We start from the raw sequence: 18,385 nt of genomic DNA, 5'->3' as shown, positions 1-18,385 counted from the left end.
CATTGCACAGAAGGAACCTTTCTCTCCTATTTGTCTCTCTTTTGACAGGGCAAACCAGGCAAAACAACCTTGTCAATGAAGGAATAAAAAGACTGCTTGATTCTAAGCAGTCTGGATTGGGCATGCCAGCTATTTAGAAGAATAATTTAGGGGTATCAGACAACATCTCAGGACATAGGGACCTGAACCATTTGGGATATTGATGTTCCCTTGCCAGGAAAGGAAGGACTCTGACCTTGGGTGCAACCTCTTTCCAAAGCTCACTGTGCTGCAGTCACAAAGGCATGTGGTTCAAATCCACCAGTTGCCCCTCAGAAGGATGGGCAGTCTCCTCTTGTGTGATTAACTGCCTCTGAAAACCCACTGAGGGGTCAGCTATGGGTCATTTCCATCTCTAGGGTACTCAATAACAATGAGAATGAATGGATGAGAGAAAGTATAAAAGCAGGTGGCCTCTGTGTAAACACATGGAAGCACTTGACCTCTAAAATGGGGATTGGTACCTTTCTTAGTCTGCTTCTCTCTATCCAGCTCCCACTTTGTAAGTTTCCACAGAGGTTTCCAGGGGTAGAGACGGAGGTGGCCCTGTCATCTGATGCTAAAAATGAAAGCTCTGAACCATTGTGGAGGTGGCAGGTGAGGAGACGAGGGCTGAGCAGTTGTTTGACAACTCCTTTCCCACCTTCCACAAGTTTTTATCAAGTTGCGTTGAGTCTTTAGTAGCATGTTTTCCCTTCCAACCCAGCCCTCAAGAACAATTTAACCTAGTATCTCATGCTTTTTAAAAATGGGAGCCTCCCATATGCTAGTTTATGTTTGTGGGTCATCCCCAAGGCAGTCACACCTCCCAACCAACATCATGATCTTAATGAGTAAGAAGCAGAGAATGAGTCTGCCTCTGTGATGTTGATTAAATCTGAACCTTCCCTTTCCTTCTCACTGTGTCTGCCTAGTTTCTGCCTTCATCACCATATGGAACAAAGGCCCCTAAAACATTTTGCCATTCAGTTACTCATGGCAGCTCCATCTGTCACAGAATAGAACTAAGTTTCATACCGTTTTCTTGACTGTAAATTTTCTGGATTGCCAGCCCTTTCTTCTACAGCATCATGAGGAGGGTTTAAACCAAAAACCTTTCCGTTTAATCATCAAGTGCGAAGGATCTGTACTAACCACTAGCACGTGGGCCCCTGGCTCTTGAACTTCAGAGTGCCCAAGAAACAGGTAGAAACAGCTCATACTGCTCATTCCCTGACTCCATGTCCAAGAGATCTACTTCAGTAGATCCGGGTGGAACCCGGAATTCTACGTTTTTTAACTTTGTCTCTTCAAACCTCGCTTCACCTGGAGTTGGGCACAGCAAGGCCAAAACTTAACTAAGCTTCTAAGGTACCTGAATAGACTGAATGGAAGCAAGGGCAGGGAAGAGCTGGCTTTCTGGCACAGCCACCCACAGCTCCCTGTGTTTCCTTGGCTCCTCCCCTCAGAAGGCTGGGGTGGAGTTAGTGTGCCTTCCCTTCCATGGCCCTCTCTGGAGCGCAGATGAGACCTGATGGGGTCTTCAGTGAGCTCTACCTGCCCTGCAGGGGATGGGAAATCAGTCTGCAGAATCTGAATCAAGTGTCCTGCATGCTCTCCTTGGTGAATCTGCACAGTGGCGTGACTAGTGTTTCTCTCCCCAGTGCGGGGACTCAGGGTGTCACTCCCCTCACCACCCCTGCATGAACCACTTTACATACCACAACATTCAAAACCCTTAGTAATATTTATTATCAACTCTAATTGTCGATTCTCACTCACAGCTCACTAACATTGATTGAGTGGCTTCCAACACAAAACGACCCTGCAGTGAATGTCCAGGGTTATAAAGTGTAATGGGAGGACATGGCCCATCTTCTTCCTTCGGAGCCCCTGATGTGATAAACAGAATTCTAAATTGCTTACATGTACTATTTCTTAGAATACCTGAATACTAACAAAGATATTTTCTGAAATTTTTATACATTGCATCACAACATTATTAGTAACTGGTGGAAACCCCTTTTTTTAAACTTTTCTCCTTTTCTTTTAATTACTACTTTGTTCTCAAAAAAATATTATCTGATAGAGGTTCACAAATTACCACAGCATTGTAGCTAAACACCAGGAAATCTGACAAAATCAGTGTCTATAACACAAGCAGCGAGAGAAACGACAGCGCCTGCTTGTAGCTGTCTGGACAGGAGCACGTGATTTGAAGCATTTGTCATTGGATAACAGTAACAGCTTTGACCGGAACACATTAGAAGGTTCACAAAGTAAATTAGCATGTGGATATATTGATGTAAGCTGGGCTTACAAAAATTACTTCGTTGTAATAAATATCAGAGATATTTTTATTAAAAAATAGGTAACCATTCTCTGCTCGGCCATTGCACAGATGTTTTGTAGACAATCATGTTGGTGTCACAGTCTCTGGCGGTGTTACCGGTGAGGCAGACACCCCTGCACATCCGATAATAGGGCTGGATCTGCGCCCGGATGCGCTGTGGACTGGTGCTTGATGGCTCCAGTGAGAGCCGGGCAGAGGTGCCTGCAGAGAGGAGCAGTGGAGCATGGAGATAGCCAGGCAGCCTCGCTGGTGGGAGCCACTTGAGGCTCTGCATCAGGATGGGGTTGTAGGAGAAAGCAATTAGTGGTGATGGAAGCAAGTAAATCAGTACACAGACTCTGCTCTCTCTAATTGAGCCAATGAGTTTGTCCTGTTAAATGTGAGCTCTCAGGGATGGGAGCTGCAGTCTTAAATGCAAACCCTTCTTCTTAAACTTGGGGGGGAGGGGAGGGTGGACAGATTGCCTTTTACACCTTGAGATGGACTCTTCCACTCACCATCTTCCACCCCAGTACCTGCATCCATCCCTGAAATGCTGATATTCCACACAATCTATGTCTTTAGACAAAGAGAAAATTTTGTTTTCTCAAGAAAGATTTCTGATTTGCTAATCCAGGCGTGTGAGTAGTTCACCTCTTAAGTTTCAGCTGCCCAGGGACCTTCAATGTCTTGATTTCTTTGCAGCTAGGTTTTAGCTCTGTCATTTTACACACTCTCTGAGCTGTATCCACTCCCTGAGACTAAGCCTGTTACCTTCAGGGCTGTTATCTCAAAATCAGGGCATGGTTTTCCACAGGTTCTTCTTCACATCATCTCTCAGCATCCTTCTCTCTCTTGGAATTTACTCCCGTCAGATCAATGCCTTCTTTCCTGGAGAGTAACCATAAAATGTTAGCTGGTTAAATAGTTTCAAAAAAAATGGATCCTTTCTCTAGTACCCCATATTTACATTTTAACAGTGAGTTTTGAAGACCTTAAAATCCTTTCATCAGTGGATTGGAGCACTAGTGGTGGGATGAGTTGTGGAGGTTTGCCTTTGCCTTGTGGGTTCCCCAAACCCTATCCCTCCAGACACCACCAGAAAGGGTGGCATTCCCCATCTGTTTGTCAGATCATTCTGGTTCAAAACTTTCCAAATCCCCAATCTAATAATTTATGTGCTTCTCTCTTCTGTGCTTGTTTCCTAGGAACGAGTGGAATATCTCTTTCTCATCATTTTTACTGTGGAAGCGTTTTTAAAAGTAATAGCCTATGGACTTCTCTTTCACCCCAACGCTTACCTCCGCAACGGTTGGAATTTACTAGATTTTATAATTGTGGTTGTAGGGTAAGTATGACTTCTTTCTCTTTTTCCTTCTCTTACCCCACCATCAGCCAGTATGTGTGTGTGTGTGTGTGTGTGTGTGTGTGTGTGTGTGTATTTGTGTATGTATGTATTTATACCTCTTTCTTGTATATGCCCTTAACTTCTCTGAGATTCAGGCAAGATGAGAAGCTCTGTTAACATTCACTTTGAACTTAGATTTTCTCCAGAGGGAGAGGGTTTGTCACCTTAAAGCACTTTCCCCAGGTCTGTGGTTCAAGTACACAGATGGATACATGCATGTGAGTGTGCATACACGCACAGAACTGAATCCAAGTGTCCTGGTGGCATCAGTGTATAATGAATCAGGCTGCTGACTACAAGGTTAGCAGGAAGAAGCCACCATCTGCTCCACAGGAGAAAGATGGGCAGTCTCCTTCCACGTGGATTTACCACCTCAGAAACCTAAATGGCTCTCTGAGTCCTAATTGACTTAACAGCAGTAGGTAGGTAGGATTTTAATGAATGAAGTCTAGTGGCTTCCATCTAGATGAAGACATTCTTTTTACTCCATCACCAGCCACATCTAGCCCAGTTCCTCCTCCAGCCTGTTTCCTTCTTTTGCCCCTGAGCCCATTGTCCAGAGGTGGTGTTGTGTGAGGCCCACAAGAGTGCTGTTCTTTTGGCCCACAGATGCCTGTATATAATGTCCACTATCTATTCATACTTCCATGGGGTCCTTGTTCTGTGGCCTCAAGAAACTATGCCTCTCAGGACACATTGAGGAGAAGGAAAAAGGAAATTATTAAAGGCCAGGGTGATGCATCACCAAACCCAAACCCACAATCTTTCATGTAAACACCTCCACCCTGCTCCACTTTTAATGTATAGTACAGAAGGAAACAAAGTCCGTCCACATGTGTTTTTAAAAATGCAATATAATCTTCATTTGTCATATATTAAAATGGAGGCGTGATGACCTCCTTATCAAGAAATCACTAACTTTACAATAAGATAATTTTATTTACAATAAGATAAAATATTTGTATATATGGATTATATCTCAACATCACGAAAATATAAAGCTTGACAGCTTGACCAATAAACACCACCACAATAAATGGAGCAAAGATTGAAATTGTCAAGGATTTCACTTAGATCTACAGTTAATAGTTGTAGAAACAGCAGTCAGGAAATCAAATGACGTATTGCACTGGACGCATTTGCTGCCAAGGACCTCTTTAAAGTTCTAAAGAGCAAGGATGTCCTTTTAAAGACAAGATGAAGCTGACCCAAGCTCTGGCATTTTCAGTTGCTTCATATACATGTGAGAGTTGGACAATGAATAAGGCAAATAGAAGAGTGAATTGTGGCATTGGCAAAGACTGTTGAATAAGCCACTATTGGCCGCGCCAAAAGAACAAACAAGTTTGTTTTGGAAGAAGGACAGTCAGAATGTTCCTTAGAAGCAGAGGTGTTGAAAACGTCATCTCATATACTTAGAGCTTGTTATCAGTCCAATCCCTGCAGAAGGACATCATGCTTAGAAAAGCAGAGGGTCAGAGAAGAAGAGGAGCGTCTTCCAGGACCTATCAGCACAGTGACTGCATCAGGGGGCTTACACACAGCAGGGATCCTGGGAGGTGCAGCAACAGGCAGGGCTTCGATTTGTTGTATGCCAGGTTTCTATGAGCCTGAGTCAATGTGATGGCACCTAACAGCATAGCAACAGGTTGACCTATGTGATGTGATACATACATTTATTATGCACCTCCTCATTACTCACCTGCTTTGTAAGGGGGAAAAAAAGACACAGCTCATTATACTTCAACATCAAACTGGCTTTCTTGAGCTGATCTGTCTTGATCCCGAGGAAGGAAAGTGGTCAAGTGGTGGCCACTTGGTATCTTTACACCCTCCCAGTCCAGCAGGCTTCAGTGGCACTCCCATGTGTCATCAAGTCATCACCCCAGGAACCCTTTGTGCTGTCCCAGCGAAGCCCTTGACCATCATGGACTACTCCGGAGCCATCTCCATTCATCGTATCATCCCAGTGCCTGATCTTCACTTCAGAAAACTACACAGAAGCGAATCAAGATCATTTAGAAATTATTTCCTTGTCTCTGGGCCATCTAGATGACATATGAGGGTTATTTGTAATTGATTTAGGGTTGGGTTGTTTGTTTGTTTTTTTTTTTATTTGTCTTTTTTAGCCTGGCCAGTAAATGACGCACTTGGCCACATTAGCACCAGAAATCCCAATTTGGGTGACTCAGAGGAGACTAAAATTATTGAGTTATTAACCAGGTATAGACCTGGCTCCAGAAGGTTTGGGGTGAGAGATGTGACTGCCTGCTGTGGCAGGATAAACAAACAGGGACTAAACAAATGCCTTTGGAGAGCTCTACAAACCACAGCAAAGGCCTTTGAGGAAGGCTGTTCCAGATATCCATATCCCCAAATCCTTTTAAAATCATAATTTCCCCCAAATCTTCATATCCTAGACATTATACACATGTATAGAAAAGATCTTCAATGGCCAGTCCCACTATCTGAATGATTCACATGGCCCCACAAAAGGGCTCAAGCTTCCTGAGTCCTAAAAGCAAGAAGAAAAACGGCCAAATAAGGACTCATGTTCCGCTCTGCCCTCTTTGGCCAAGCAGCTGCCAAGAACAAAGACTGCATCTTGCTGGATCTGACAAACAAATGCCGTATTGCCTTATAAATTGATTCCTCTTCCAAAGTGCCCGCAATTGTATTTGGAGAAAAGCTTAGATAGAGAACAAGTAAAAAAATGGCTACCCTTCTGTGAAACTGGAGAGATTCATGGAAGATTCAGATGTGATGTGGGGGCAGTGGTTCAGGATGAGGAAGTGGTCATTGGGATTGAGGGGAAGGTGGAGAACAGGAGAAATGTTGCAAGAAGGAAAATAAAACAACTGGCTGTGATTGCACTTATATCATTGAAAAATAACAGCAGTGTTCTTGAAGAATGTAAGGAGACTGGTGAGAGACCCAAACAAGAAGAAGAAGCAAAGTTCCCAGGAGGCTCCACAGGACAGTGAAATGAAGATTCCATCCAATGCTGCTCTCTGTGAGCGTAAGAAAACACAGCCTTTCTCCAAGGAGGAAATTATTAGTACTGATTTTGAAGAGACACCACATATCTCCCCAAAAGGGAGAAATGGTTCCCCTAAAGAAGAGTCAGAGATTACTGGATGGGCAGCAAACAGCAGGAGTGTCCCAAAGAAAGGAAGAAATGCTCCTCTGAGGAGGAGTCAGCAGTGAACCCATAGTCTGTTAGCAGCAAGAGCAATGGCTCCAAGGTTAAAAAAAAATCACAGAAATATTACCATGGCATACCATTGGGGATATACACAAGATGATGTCTACCAGTCCATCTCTCAATTAAAAAAAAAAGTCACAAGTGGGGGCGGGGAAACCCAAACAGAAAACTCAAAACACACCCCAGCATAGTTTCAGATACTTCTGGGGATTTCAGGTACAATGGGGAGGTAAGGTAATTTGTAGGGACTAGTTACTGGCAGAAAAGCAGGATTTTCTTTCTATGGTGATGGAATGAATTAGAGTTGACTATATGTACATGGAAAATTCTGCCGTCAGGGACCTTTCAAGAGTTCTGAGGAGCAATGATGTCAGTCTAAGGACTAAGGTGCACCTGATCCAGGCCATGATCTTTGCATTTACTTGCTATGCATTAGAGAACTGGACAATGACTAAGCATGACGGAAGAATTGATATCTTTGAGTTGTGGTGCTGGAGAAGAGTATTGAACATACCATAGACTACCATGAGAACAAACAGGTCTGCCTTGGAAAGGGTGAAATGAAGTTTCTCCTTGGAGGCTAGGATTTTGAAGTTCCCTCTCATGTACTTTGGGAATGCTTCCAGGAGGGACCAGTGATTGGAGAAAGACATGCTTTGAAGGGTGGAGAAACAACACAGTAGAGGAAGACTCCACAGATGAGATGAATTGACACAGTAACTGGAGTAATGGGAATGGGTCCGTTGGAGTCAGTGAGGCTGGCTTAGGACAGGGCACTTTTCAGAGCTATTGTACTTTGGTTCGCTATGAGTCACAGGTAACTTGATGGTACACAACAACAAAATATGTCTGTGGTTAGGAAGGCACAGTTCTTGGGGGGGGGGAAATTCATGCTTAGAAAGGTAAAGGGTCAGCATAAGAGAAGACCCTCAACAATATGGATTGACGTATGACTATAACAATGGGCTTAAGTATATCAGAGATGATGAAGTGGCATAGACAGAGCAGGGTTCAGACCCCTTGTTTGTAGGGCCACTGTGAGTCAGGATCATCTGAACTGCATATGACAAGCTATGTGCTCTAGGAGCCCAAGTGGCACAATGGTAAGTGCTCAGCTGCCAACTGAAAGGTCAGTGATTCAGAATCACCAAATGACTCTGTAAAGGAGAGATCTGGAGATCTGCTCTCATTAAGATTTCAGCCTAAGAAACTCTGTGGTACAGTTGTCCTGTTTTTCAGGAGCACTCTTGTGGCTCAGTGGATTGCATGTTGGTCAGCAATTTAGTCCTACCACTCACTTCATAGGAGGAAAAGGAGGAAGTCTCTTCCTGTGAAGATTGACAGTCATTGGAAGCCCCAAAAGGCAGTTGTTCTGTGTCAGGAAGGGTATCTGTGAGTTTGAATTGACTCTGCTACAGTGGATTTGATTTTGGCTTTATATCATCACTATGAGTCTGGTCCAAGCTGATGTTGTTGTTGTTGTTGTTGTTGTTGTTGTTGTTATGTGCCGTCGAGTCGCTTGCGACTCATAGCGACCCTATGTACAACAGCCCTAAACTCTTCTCTGTCCTGTGCCAATCACACTGCCTCCGACACTCCCATCCCGATTATCCCAGTCACTGAATCAATCCACCTCATCGAGGGCCTTCCCCTCATGTGCCGTCCCTCTACCCTCCCAAGCATGATGTCCCTCTCCAAGGACCGGTCTCTCCTCACAACATGTCCAAAGTATGTTAGACGGAGCCTCAGAATCCTTGCCTCCAAGGAGCCACCCGGTTTAACCCTTTCCAGGACGAATCTGTTTGTTTTCCTGGCAGTCCATGGTATTCTCAATACTCTTCTCCAGCACCACGGCTCAAAGGCATCAATTCTCCTTCTATCCTCTTTGGTCATTGTCCAACTCTCTGATGCATAACAAGTGATTGTGAAGCCTATGTCCAAGCTGATAGGACACAATAACAACATATATTTCTACTTCTCAGAGCTTTACCTAAGGTCCCCCCCACCCCTTATCTGAAGTAGTAAGAGGTTGTTGTTGTTGTTGTTGTATACACTGTCAAATTGCCTGTGACTCATAGTGACCCTATGTACAACACCCTAAAACCTGCGCTATCCTGTGCCAATCTCACTGTCTTGACACACATACCCCCATTACCCCAGTCACTGAATCAGTCCATCCCATCGAGGATCTTTCTCTCCTGTGCTATCTCTCCACCCTCCCAAGCATGACATCCCTCTCCAAGCACTGGTCACTACTAGCGACATGTCCAAAGTATGTCAGACGAAGCTTCAAACTCCTTGCCTCTAAGGAGCAGCCTGGTTTAACCCTCTCCAGGGTGAACTTATTCTCTTAACAGTCATGGTATATTCAATACTCTTCTCCATCACAGCTCAAAGGCATCAGTTCTTTTTCTATCATCCCTAGTCATTGTCCAGCTCTCTGATGCATAGCAAGTGATTACAAAAACCATGGCCTAAAAAAATAAAAATAAATAAAAATAAACAAACAAACAAAAAAAACAAACTAAAACAAAACAAAACCATGGCCTGTATCAGGCTCACCTTAGTCTTCAGATTGACATCATTGCTTTTCAGTACTTTGGAGAAATATCCGACACCAGACTTTCTCAATGCAATTCATCTTTTAATTTCCTGACTGCTGGTGCCAAGAGTGTTGATTTTGGATCCAAGCAAACTAAAGCGCTGAACAATCTCAATCTCTTCACCATCTATCATGATGCTGCCAATTGGCCCAGTGGTGAGAATATTTGTTTTCTTGATAGTGAGCTTCAGTCCATATTGAAGGCTATACAGTCCTTAACCTTCTGCAGCAAGCACTTCAGGTCCTCCTCAGTTTCAGCAAGCAGGTTGTGTCATCTACATAATATGGATTGTTGATGTGTCTTCCTCCAATCCTGGTGCCACATTTCTCTTCACAGAGCCCAGCCACCTGGATAATCTTTTCTTCATATAAATTGAAAAGATATGGAGATAGGACACATCCCTGGCATACCTCCTTTCCAGTTTTGAACCATGCAGTGTTCCCTTGCTCTGTGCTGATGACTTTCTCCTGGTCCAAGTTTAGGTTTTGCATAAGCACAATCAAGTGTTCTGGGATTCCCATCTCTTCTCAGAGTTCACCACAGTTTGTTGTAGTTGACACAAACACCTTTGTGTAGTTAATGAAACACAGATAGACATTCCTCTGGTATTCCCTGCTTTCTGCCAAGATTCATCTGACATTAGCTACAGTATCCCTAGTACCACAACCTCTTCTAAACCCAGCCTCCACTTGAGGCAGTTCTCTGTTGATGTGCTGTTCCAGTTATGTTTTTATAATCTTCAGCAGAATCTTGCTTGCATGCATGTGATATTAATGTAGGAAAATTAGATATTGTTAAGGAATAAATAGAACACTTAAATATTGACATAGTAGGTGCTGGCAAGATGAGATGAACTAGATGGGGCATTCTGAGACATCATGTGATCTTCTATGCTAGAGATGAAAAGGTGAGAAAAAATGGGGTTGCTTTCATAGTTAAAAAAATCATTTCTAGATCCATCTTGAAATATACTATTGTGAGTGACAGGATAATATCTATATGCATACCAAGAAGTCCAGTAAATACCACTATCATCCAGATATATGCACCAACAACCAGAGCCAAAGAAGAGGAAATAGATTCCTCCCAACTTTTGCAGTCATAGATCAATCAAACATGCAGTCAACATGCGTTAATGGGCGACTGGAATGCGAAAGTTGGCAACAGAGAAGAAGGATCAGTAGTTGGAAAACATGGGCTTGGTGACAGAAATGAAGCTGGAGATAGAATGATAGAATTTTGCACCATCAATGATTTATTCATGGCAAATATGTTTTATAAGAAACATAAACACAGACTATACACATGGATTTCACCTGATGGTATGCATAGGAATCAGATCAATTACATCTGTGAAAAGAACCACTGGAGACGCTCAGTATCAGCTGTGAAAACTAGGCCAGGTGCTGATTGTGGAACAGACCACCAACTACTCATATGCAAGTTCAAGCTGAAGCTAAGGAAAATGAAATCAAATTCACTGGAACCAAGATATGACCTTAAGTCTATCCCACCTGAATTTCAAAACCATCTCAGGAACAGGTTTGAGGCCCTTAACACTAATGAGCAAAGACAAGATGAGCTGAAGGAGGATATGAGAATATTTTTCAGGAAGAATGCAAAAGGTCATTACAAAGGCAGAGGAGGAAGAAAAGGCCAAAATGGATGTCAGAAGAGACTCTGAATTTTGCACTAGAGCACCAAGAAGCCAAAGCAAAGGGAAGGAAATCGAGATATTATGGAGCTGAACAGAAGATTTCAAAGGGCAGTGCAGGAAGACATAGTAAAATATAATAAGGAAATGTGCAAAGAGCTGGAGTCAGAAAATCAAAGGGGCTGAACTCACCCAGCATTTCTTAAGCCCAAAGAACTGAAGAACAAATTCAAGCCTTGAGTTGCAGTACTTAAGAATGCCTTGGGAAGAATATTAAATGATCCAAGAATCATTAAAGGAAGATGGAAAGAGTATACAGAGTCATTGTACCAAAAGGAGTTGGCAGACAGAGAAGAATTTCATGAAACAATGTATGAGCAAGAGCCTGTGGTAATGAAGGAAGACATTCAAGCAGCTCTGAAAGAAATGGCAAAGAACAAGGCCCCAGGAATTAGCAGTATACCAACTGATATATTTCAAAAAACACACTCTACCCTAAATGCATTCAGCACGATGTGCTACGAAATCTGGAGGACAACCACGTGGCCAGTGGACTGGAAGAGATCTATATTTGTTCCCATTCCAAAGAATTTGGAATTTAAAAAAAATTATCCAACAGAGTGTAGAAATTACCAAATAGTAAGAGGTAGAAACAAAGGAATATCTGCTGGACATAGAATCTCTCAGGTCTGAGAGGGACCCATGACTTCTATCCAATTGCACCGTGAGGTGACGGAGTACATGGAGGCCCAGGTTTGTCTAGCACTTGTTTGGCTCTTGTTTCCTCCTCTCCTCTGTCACAAGGGTCAAGCTTTTCAGGGGGCCAGCCCAGGCTCCCGTCAAAAGACTTCTGTCCCTGGGCCATAAGGTAGAGGAAGAGAGGAGACATTCACACTTGGCACTCTTCAGAAAGATGCCTCTAGTTAACCTTTTTGGTCACCGAGATGATGATACTCAGCTTGTGGTCCACCAGGATCCCTTGTGTTTGTTTTCTCCGTGATGCCATAATTGCTAGTGTCTTTTCACCAAGGCTATTGGTCCCAGACCTTTCTGCCTAAATTTTCCCTCCTTCTTATGTAACTAGGAAAATTAATTCCCACAGGGCTGGAGCTCACTGTTAGCCATGTATCTTTTCAACCCTGCCTCTCTGATAATATTCAGTGAACATCCCTTTACTTCCTTGGGTAAATGCTTGCTTCCTTGGTCCCTCCTCTGCAGCTGTTTTGGGCAAGGTTTAGTCAGGCTTCCTGTAAATCAGAGAAGTCTGACTTGCTCTGGGGAGAAGTGGGCTTGCATGCTGCCTGAGTGCATCATTCTTTGGCCAGACATTCTGATGGCAGGTGCCAAGGCATATGAAAGTGTCTCAAGGTATTTCTTCCTTCCCACAAATCTGTCACATGTCTTTCTAAAATGTTATAGTTTCCTTAATTAGATGGAGAGATAAGACGACTGCACAAACATGAAGAGGAATTTTGAAGCTTCTGTAAGCTAACACCTCCCCCAGTCCCAAGGCCAAAGGTATCATGAGTGGACCCTTGTGTTTATTGTTACATCTCTATGTTCTTCATGGTATGGTGGCTCAGCCTTGCTGATTCACTGGGTCCTCATTGTCTTCTTCTTTGAAAAGCTCTACTGCCCAGTCCCCCAGCCAAGCTACCACATCAGAACCCCTCCCTAGAGGGTCGAGTAAGCACAACGCAGTAGTAACACCTTTTACTGCCCAATGCAAGAGAGATGCACCAACCACTGGAAACCAAGAAGAGCACTCTTAGATCCCCTCTTAAACCCTCAACCCTTCAAAATGAAAAGCATGCACTTAATAAAGAGCCCATATGAAGTGGGACCAGGAGTTAAAAAGAGAAGAAAAATGTCTCAGTTTTTCTTCCCTTCATTGAATAATCGTTTGTGAACATCTTGTACTACAGTAAGCATATTGCTTTCTTCCAGGAAATACTACGGACCAAATCTGGTTTAAATTTGAGATGTTGTTTGGCAGACTTGCCAACTATCTACATTTCTCAAGGTTTCCGTGATCTAGACTTCAGGGGAAAGAACATTTCTCCTGCAGAGGAATGAGCCCACTCGCCCTGTTTCTGACAGCTTCTGCTGGGATTGAAGGCCTCACCAGCTGACACATGAAACTGTCAAGTTGCCAAGTTGCCGTGAGAAGATCTTCAACCCAAGAGAAAATAATCTGGTCTGGCCAAAGTTATCAGACTTCTTTTTGGTGCAGAATCCGTGATTTAAACAATATTATTTAGATTGCTGAACAGATTACCCATCACAAACGTGGTAACTTGGAAGAGTAATTAATTTTCTCTCCGTTCTGGAGATCAGAAATTCAAAGTCAAGGTGTCAACAAGGCCATGCCCCCTCCAAAGGCTTGATGGGAGAGTTTTTTTCTTGCTTCTTCCAGCTCCTGGTGGCTCCTGACTTTCCTTTGCTTGTTACTGTGTTACTTTTTCTTAAGAGTTTACTTCTTTTTGTATCTGTGGTCCTTTACTGATTCTTATAAAGATCATGTCATTGGATTTAGGGCCCATCATGACCCTAATTACATCTCTACAGACCTTATTTCCAAATAAGTGCACGTTTTTTGTGTGGACATGAATTTTGGGAGGACATTGTTCAAGCCTTGACAGGCTCAAGAAACAAAACATGTGTAAGGGGGAATCCCCTATCTTCAGCTTTCATCTAGCTGTCCAAAAAGTCCCTGATGATTCTCTGGAGGAATTCTAAACTCCTTATTGCCAGGTCTTCCCTGGCTCTGAGCTGCTGTAAGGCTTAGCCCTCAGCGGCATCCTTCTCTTACTTTTCTGGAGCCTGAGTCATTTAAAGTGTTTGAGTCTGTTTGTGAGGGACAAAATTTTCCCTTCCCTTTCTTTCCAATCTGATCTGAGGACCCAATTCTGATTCTTGGCCTTCTTCCTTGATCCTAGGCCACAAAAGAAACATGACCCAGCACACACTTTGTTGACAGTAAGGAGTCGTGTCATCTCTGGGCATGCTGCTGTTGTTGGGTTCAATCAAGTGAATTGTGATGCATAGAGACCATTTCAGACTCGGATTCATGGTCCCACAGATCGAAGTCATGCCTGACCTACACCATCTCACACGCTCCACCCTGCTCAAGTGCTTTGTTGCAGTCACTCTGTCAGTCCCTATCTTGTTAAATGTTTTCCTCTTTTCACTGGCCTTACACCTTTCCTGGCACAGTGTCCTTATCCAAGCACTGGCCCCTCCTGACAACATGTCCCAAATGTGTAAGATGAAGTTTCATCATCCTTTCCTCCAAGGAGCCACCTAACTACATTTCTTCAAAGCTAGATGTGTTTGTTCTTTTGGCGATCCTCAGTATATGCAATACTCTTCATGACCACCTCAATTGAAAAGGATTGATTTTTTTAAGTCCTTATTCATTGCCCAATTTTCATATGCATATGAAGAAATTTAAACATGCTCTTTCCCCCTCTTTTTCTTGGTTTCCACAAAACCCCCAGGATTCCTGGGTTTCCCCCCATCACCTAGACTCTTATTCGCAGATAGCTCTGAATATTTTAACTCCTTTTCCCTTAACACCCCACCCCACAAACCTTTCCACTTTGCTCTGTTTCTCACAATCTGCCCCTTATTTAGGAATCAGTAAACATACTCTGTAAAGGATCAGATAGTAAATATGTTCAGCAGTGTAGGCCATATGGTCTCTGACACAACTACTCAGCCCAGCCATTGTGGTGTGAAAATAGCCATAGTTAATATGTAAGTGAATTAATGTAGCTGTATTCCAATAAAACTCTTTCAAAGCAGGTGGTCCACAAGCTGTTGTTTGCCAACTCCTGCCCTAAATCTTTGACTTCTTTTTTGATCATCCCTTCCACTTCTGACTCTCCCCTGATGACAGTTTCTCATTAAGCTTCTCAGAGCTTCTGCCCCATGTGCCTCCTTCCCCTGACTGGGCCTGAAGCTTGGGACAAGCATCCTACTTCCTAAATTCCTCTAATATTGATGTTTGTATCGTAAGACCCTTCTTTATCCACCTACTTCTCTACAGTACAGCCTTCTACAAACTTGAAATCTGTTCTTGGGGTTTTTTATAGCCTAGAAATCCTTATGAGGAACTTCTGTCTCACATGGAGTTGAATGAACAGCAGCAACTACAACAGTAACAAACCTTTGAGTCTCTTACCCCCACTCCTCAGCTTACTCTAACCTTCTTGAGCTCTCACTGCTGCTAGCACCCTCCAATAGTGTCTCAATTTCTTGACATCTTTTTCTGTTAACCCCTTTTTCTATCTTAACCCCTTTCCTTTTCTCATTTACAGTCTCATGGTCATATCTTGGACTAGGTTTTAAGTGATAATTCTTTCCTCTTATATAACAGCAAATCAGTAGATCTGGTAGGTAGTAAGAAACTGTGCTATAATCCCAAAGTCATGCAGTTCAAATCCACCAGCTGCTCCATGAGAGAAAGATAGGAAATCTTGTGTGACTTTCTGCCTCTGAAAACCCACTGGAGGGCCAGCTGTGAGTCAGTTCAGACTCAACAGCACACAACAACAAAATCAGTAACACCAAATCAGATGTCTTTCTTTCTAACCAACAATGCTTATCTCTTCAGCTCACTCCAGCACTCTAACTCCAACAGTCCTTTCATCCTACTTCATTTCCTTTGTTCCTTCTCTCACCAGGTCTCATCCACTTGGATATCGTACTCCATCATTATAATCACTTATATTTACACTCATCTCAATTTATCTTGCTCACCTTGTAAACACCAACCCTAATCAGATTCAAGTCTCCATCTATTTCATCAGTGAAGCTCTGGCATTGAAAGTGATAGAGAGAAACCCAAAACTTAGCTGATGGTCTCCCTTTGTCACCAACTTCAAGGAGGCCATTGCTATGACCCCTGGCAATCCTAGGACATCTACTCTCCCACTTCTCTCAGTGGTCATTTCACACTTTTTCCTGGCTCTTCAAACTTCTAATACCCACCCCTACTTTTTTACACTCTCAGCTGATGACCGTATTGTCAATTTCCCTGAAAAAGAAATACAATCAGAAGATAATTTTCACACATTCTACTTCCCACAACCCCATCTGTACTCCTTTAATGTACTTTCTTACCTGAAATTTTTAATATGCTTTTGTATTCGTGGAGGTGGACTCCTCAGCAGCCTACATTAACAGCAGATGACACAACAGTGTTTCCTGAAATTGAGGAGCACTTGAAATGTTTGCTTCAAAGAACAAAGACTACATCCAGCCTTCAATATGGATTAAAGCTCAACATCAAGAAAACAGAAGCCCTTGCCACAGGTGAAGAAAGAAGTGAAACTGTCAATTATTTAATCTTAATTGGATCTATAAGCGTGTACCCTTGGTACTAGCAGTCAGAAGATGAGGAGACACATTACTTTGGGCAGTCTGCTATCAGGGAACCATGCAAAATACTGAAGAGCAATGATGTCAGTTTGAAGACTAAGGTGTGCCTGATTCAGTCCATAGTCTTTTCATTCACTTGCTGTACATGTGAAAGTGGGGCAGTGATTAAAGATGAGAGAAGAAGAATTGATGCCTTTGAGTTGTGATGTTGGTGAAGAGTCCTGAATATCCTGTGGACTGCTAAAAGAACAAACAGATATGTCTTAGAAAAGGTGCAGCCAGAGTGCTCCTCGGAGGCAAGGATGGTGAAACTTCATCTCCCCTACTTTGGACATGTTGCTAAGAGAGGCTATTCTTTGGAAAGGGATCACATACTTGAAAAAGTGAAGGCTCAGCCAAAGAGAGGAAAACTCCCAATGAGGTGGATTGACAGTGACTACAACAATGGGCTCTGTGTATCAGAGATGGTGAGGATGGTGCAGAATAAGACTGGATTCATTCAGGTCAGCTGTTCATAGGGGTTCTATGAGTCGTACTTGACTAGATGGCACCTAACAACAACAGCAACAACAAAAACCTGAGTAATTTGAGAGTCTGGACTATATGATAAAGAATATGGCATCAGGATTGGAGGAAGACCCATCAACAAACTACAGATGACATAACCTTGCTTATAGAACATGAAGAGGACTTGAAGCCTTTGCTGCAGAAGACCAAAGCCCTCAATATGGATTACATATCAACATCAAGAAAACAAAAGTCTTAACCTCTGAACAGCATCATGATAGATGGAGAAATGGTTGAAATTGTCAATTATTTCTTTTACTTGGGTCCATAACCAGTAGCTATGGTACCAACAGTCAAGGAATCAAAAGATGTGTGGCAATGGGAAAATCTCCAAAGGACTAAAGAACATTGATGTTAATTTAAAGACTAAAATGTGCTTGACTCAAGCCAAGACATTTTCAATTGCTTCATGTATGTATGAAAGTTGGACAGTGAATAGAGAAGACAGAAAAAGAATCAATGCCTTTTAATTGTGTTGGAGAGAATACTGACTATAGCATGGACTGACAGAAGAACTAAATCTGTTTTGGAGGAAATGCATTCAGGATGTACCTTAGAAGCATGGATGGTGAAAGTTCATCTCACATGCTGTGGCTCTGTTGTCAGGAAGGGTCAGTCCTTGAAAAAGGACACCATGCTGGGAAAGTAGAGGGTCAGATAAAGAGAGGAAGACCCTCAAAAAGACAGATTGTCACTGTAACTATAAAAGTTGGCTGGAGCATATTAGGGATTGTGAGGCAAGTTTCATATCTGTATTTATAGGGTTGCTATGGTTATAGTTGACTCGATAGCACCTCACAAGAACAACAATCTGAACCAGGAAAAAGGAAGTGTCTCTGCACATATATGAGCCCAACCCCCACCATGTGCATTGTTGTTGTTATTATGTGCCATCCAGTCGCTTGCAACTCATAGCGACCCTATGTACAATAGCCCTAAACAGCCCTAAACTCTGCTCTGTCCTATGCCAATCGCACTGTCTGATAGACCCATTCCGATTACCCCAGTCACTGAATCAATCCACCTCATAGAGGGTCTTCCCCTCCTGCGCTGTCCCTCCACCCTCCCAAGCATGTCCTTCTCCAAGGACCAGTCTCGTCTTACAATATGTCCAAAGTATGTTCGATGGAGCCTCAGAATCCTTGCCTCCAAGAAGCCACCCAGTTTAACCCTTTCAGGATGAATCTGTTTGTTTTCCTAGCAGTCCATGGTA

General features: G+C 42.9%; 1 protein-coding gene across 1 annotated transcript in view; it reads left to right on the top strand.

The window, feature by feature from the left end:
• The window catches only part of CACNA1C (calcium channel, voltage-dependent, L type, alpha 1C subunit), an 847,113-nt gene that overhangs the window by 437,086 nt on the left and 391,642 nt on the right, over positions 1–18,385 (top strand). Inside the window, exon 4 of the mRNA XM_006891374.1 lies at positions 3,559–3,698. Coding sequence (XP_006891436.1) covers positions 3,559–3,698 — 140 coding nt within the window. The remainder of the gene's footprint in view (positions 1–3,558; positions 3,699–18,385) is intronic.

This window comes from Elephantulus edwardii, unplaced genomic scaffold (assembly GCF_000299155.1).
Source record: "Elephantulus edwardii isolate Elephantulus edwardi_28Jun2011 unplaced genomic scaffold, EleEdw1.0 scaffold00096, whole genome shotgun sequence".
NCBI classification, from domain to species: domain Eukaryota; kingdom Metazoa; phylum Chordata; class Mammalia; order Macroscelidea; family Macroscelididae; genus Elephantulus; species Elephantulus edwardii.
This window is presented reverse-complemented; position numbering and strand designations above follow the sequence as displayed.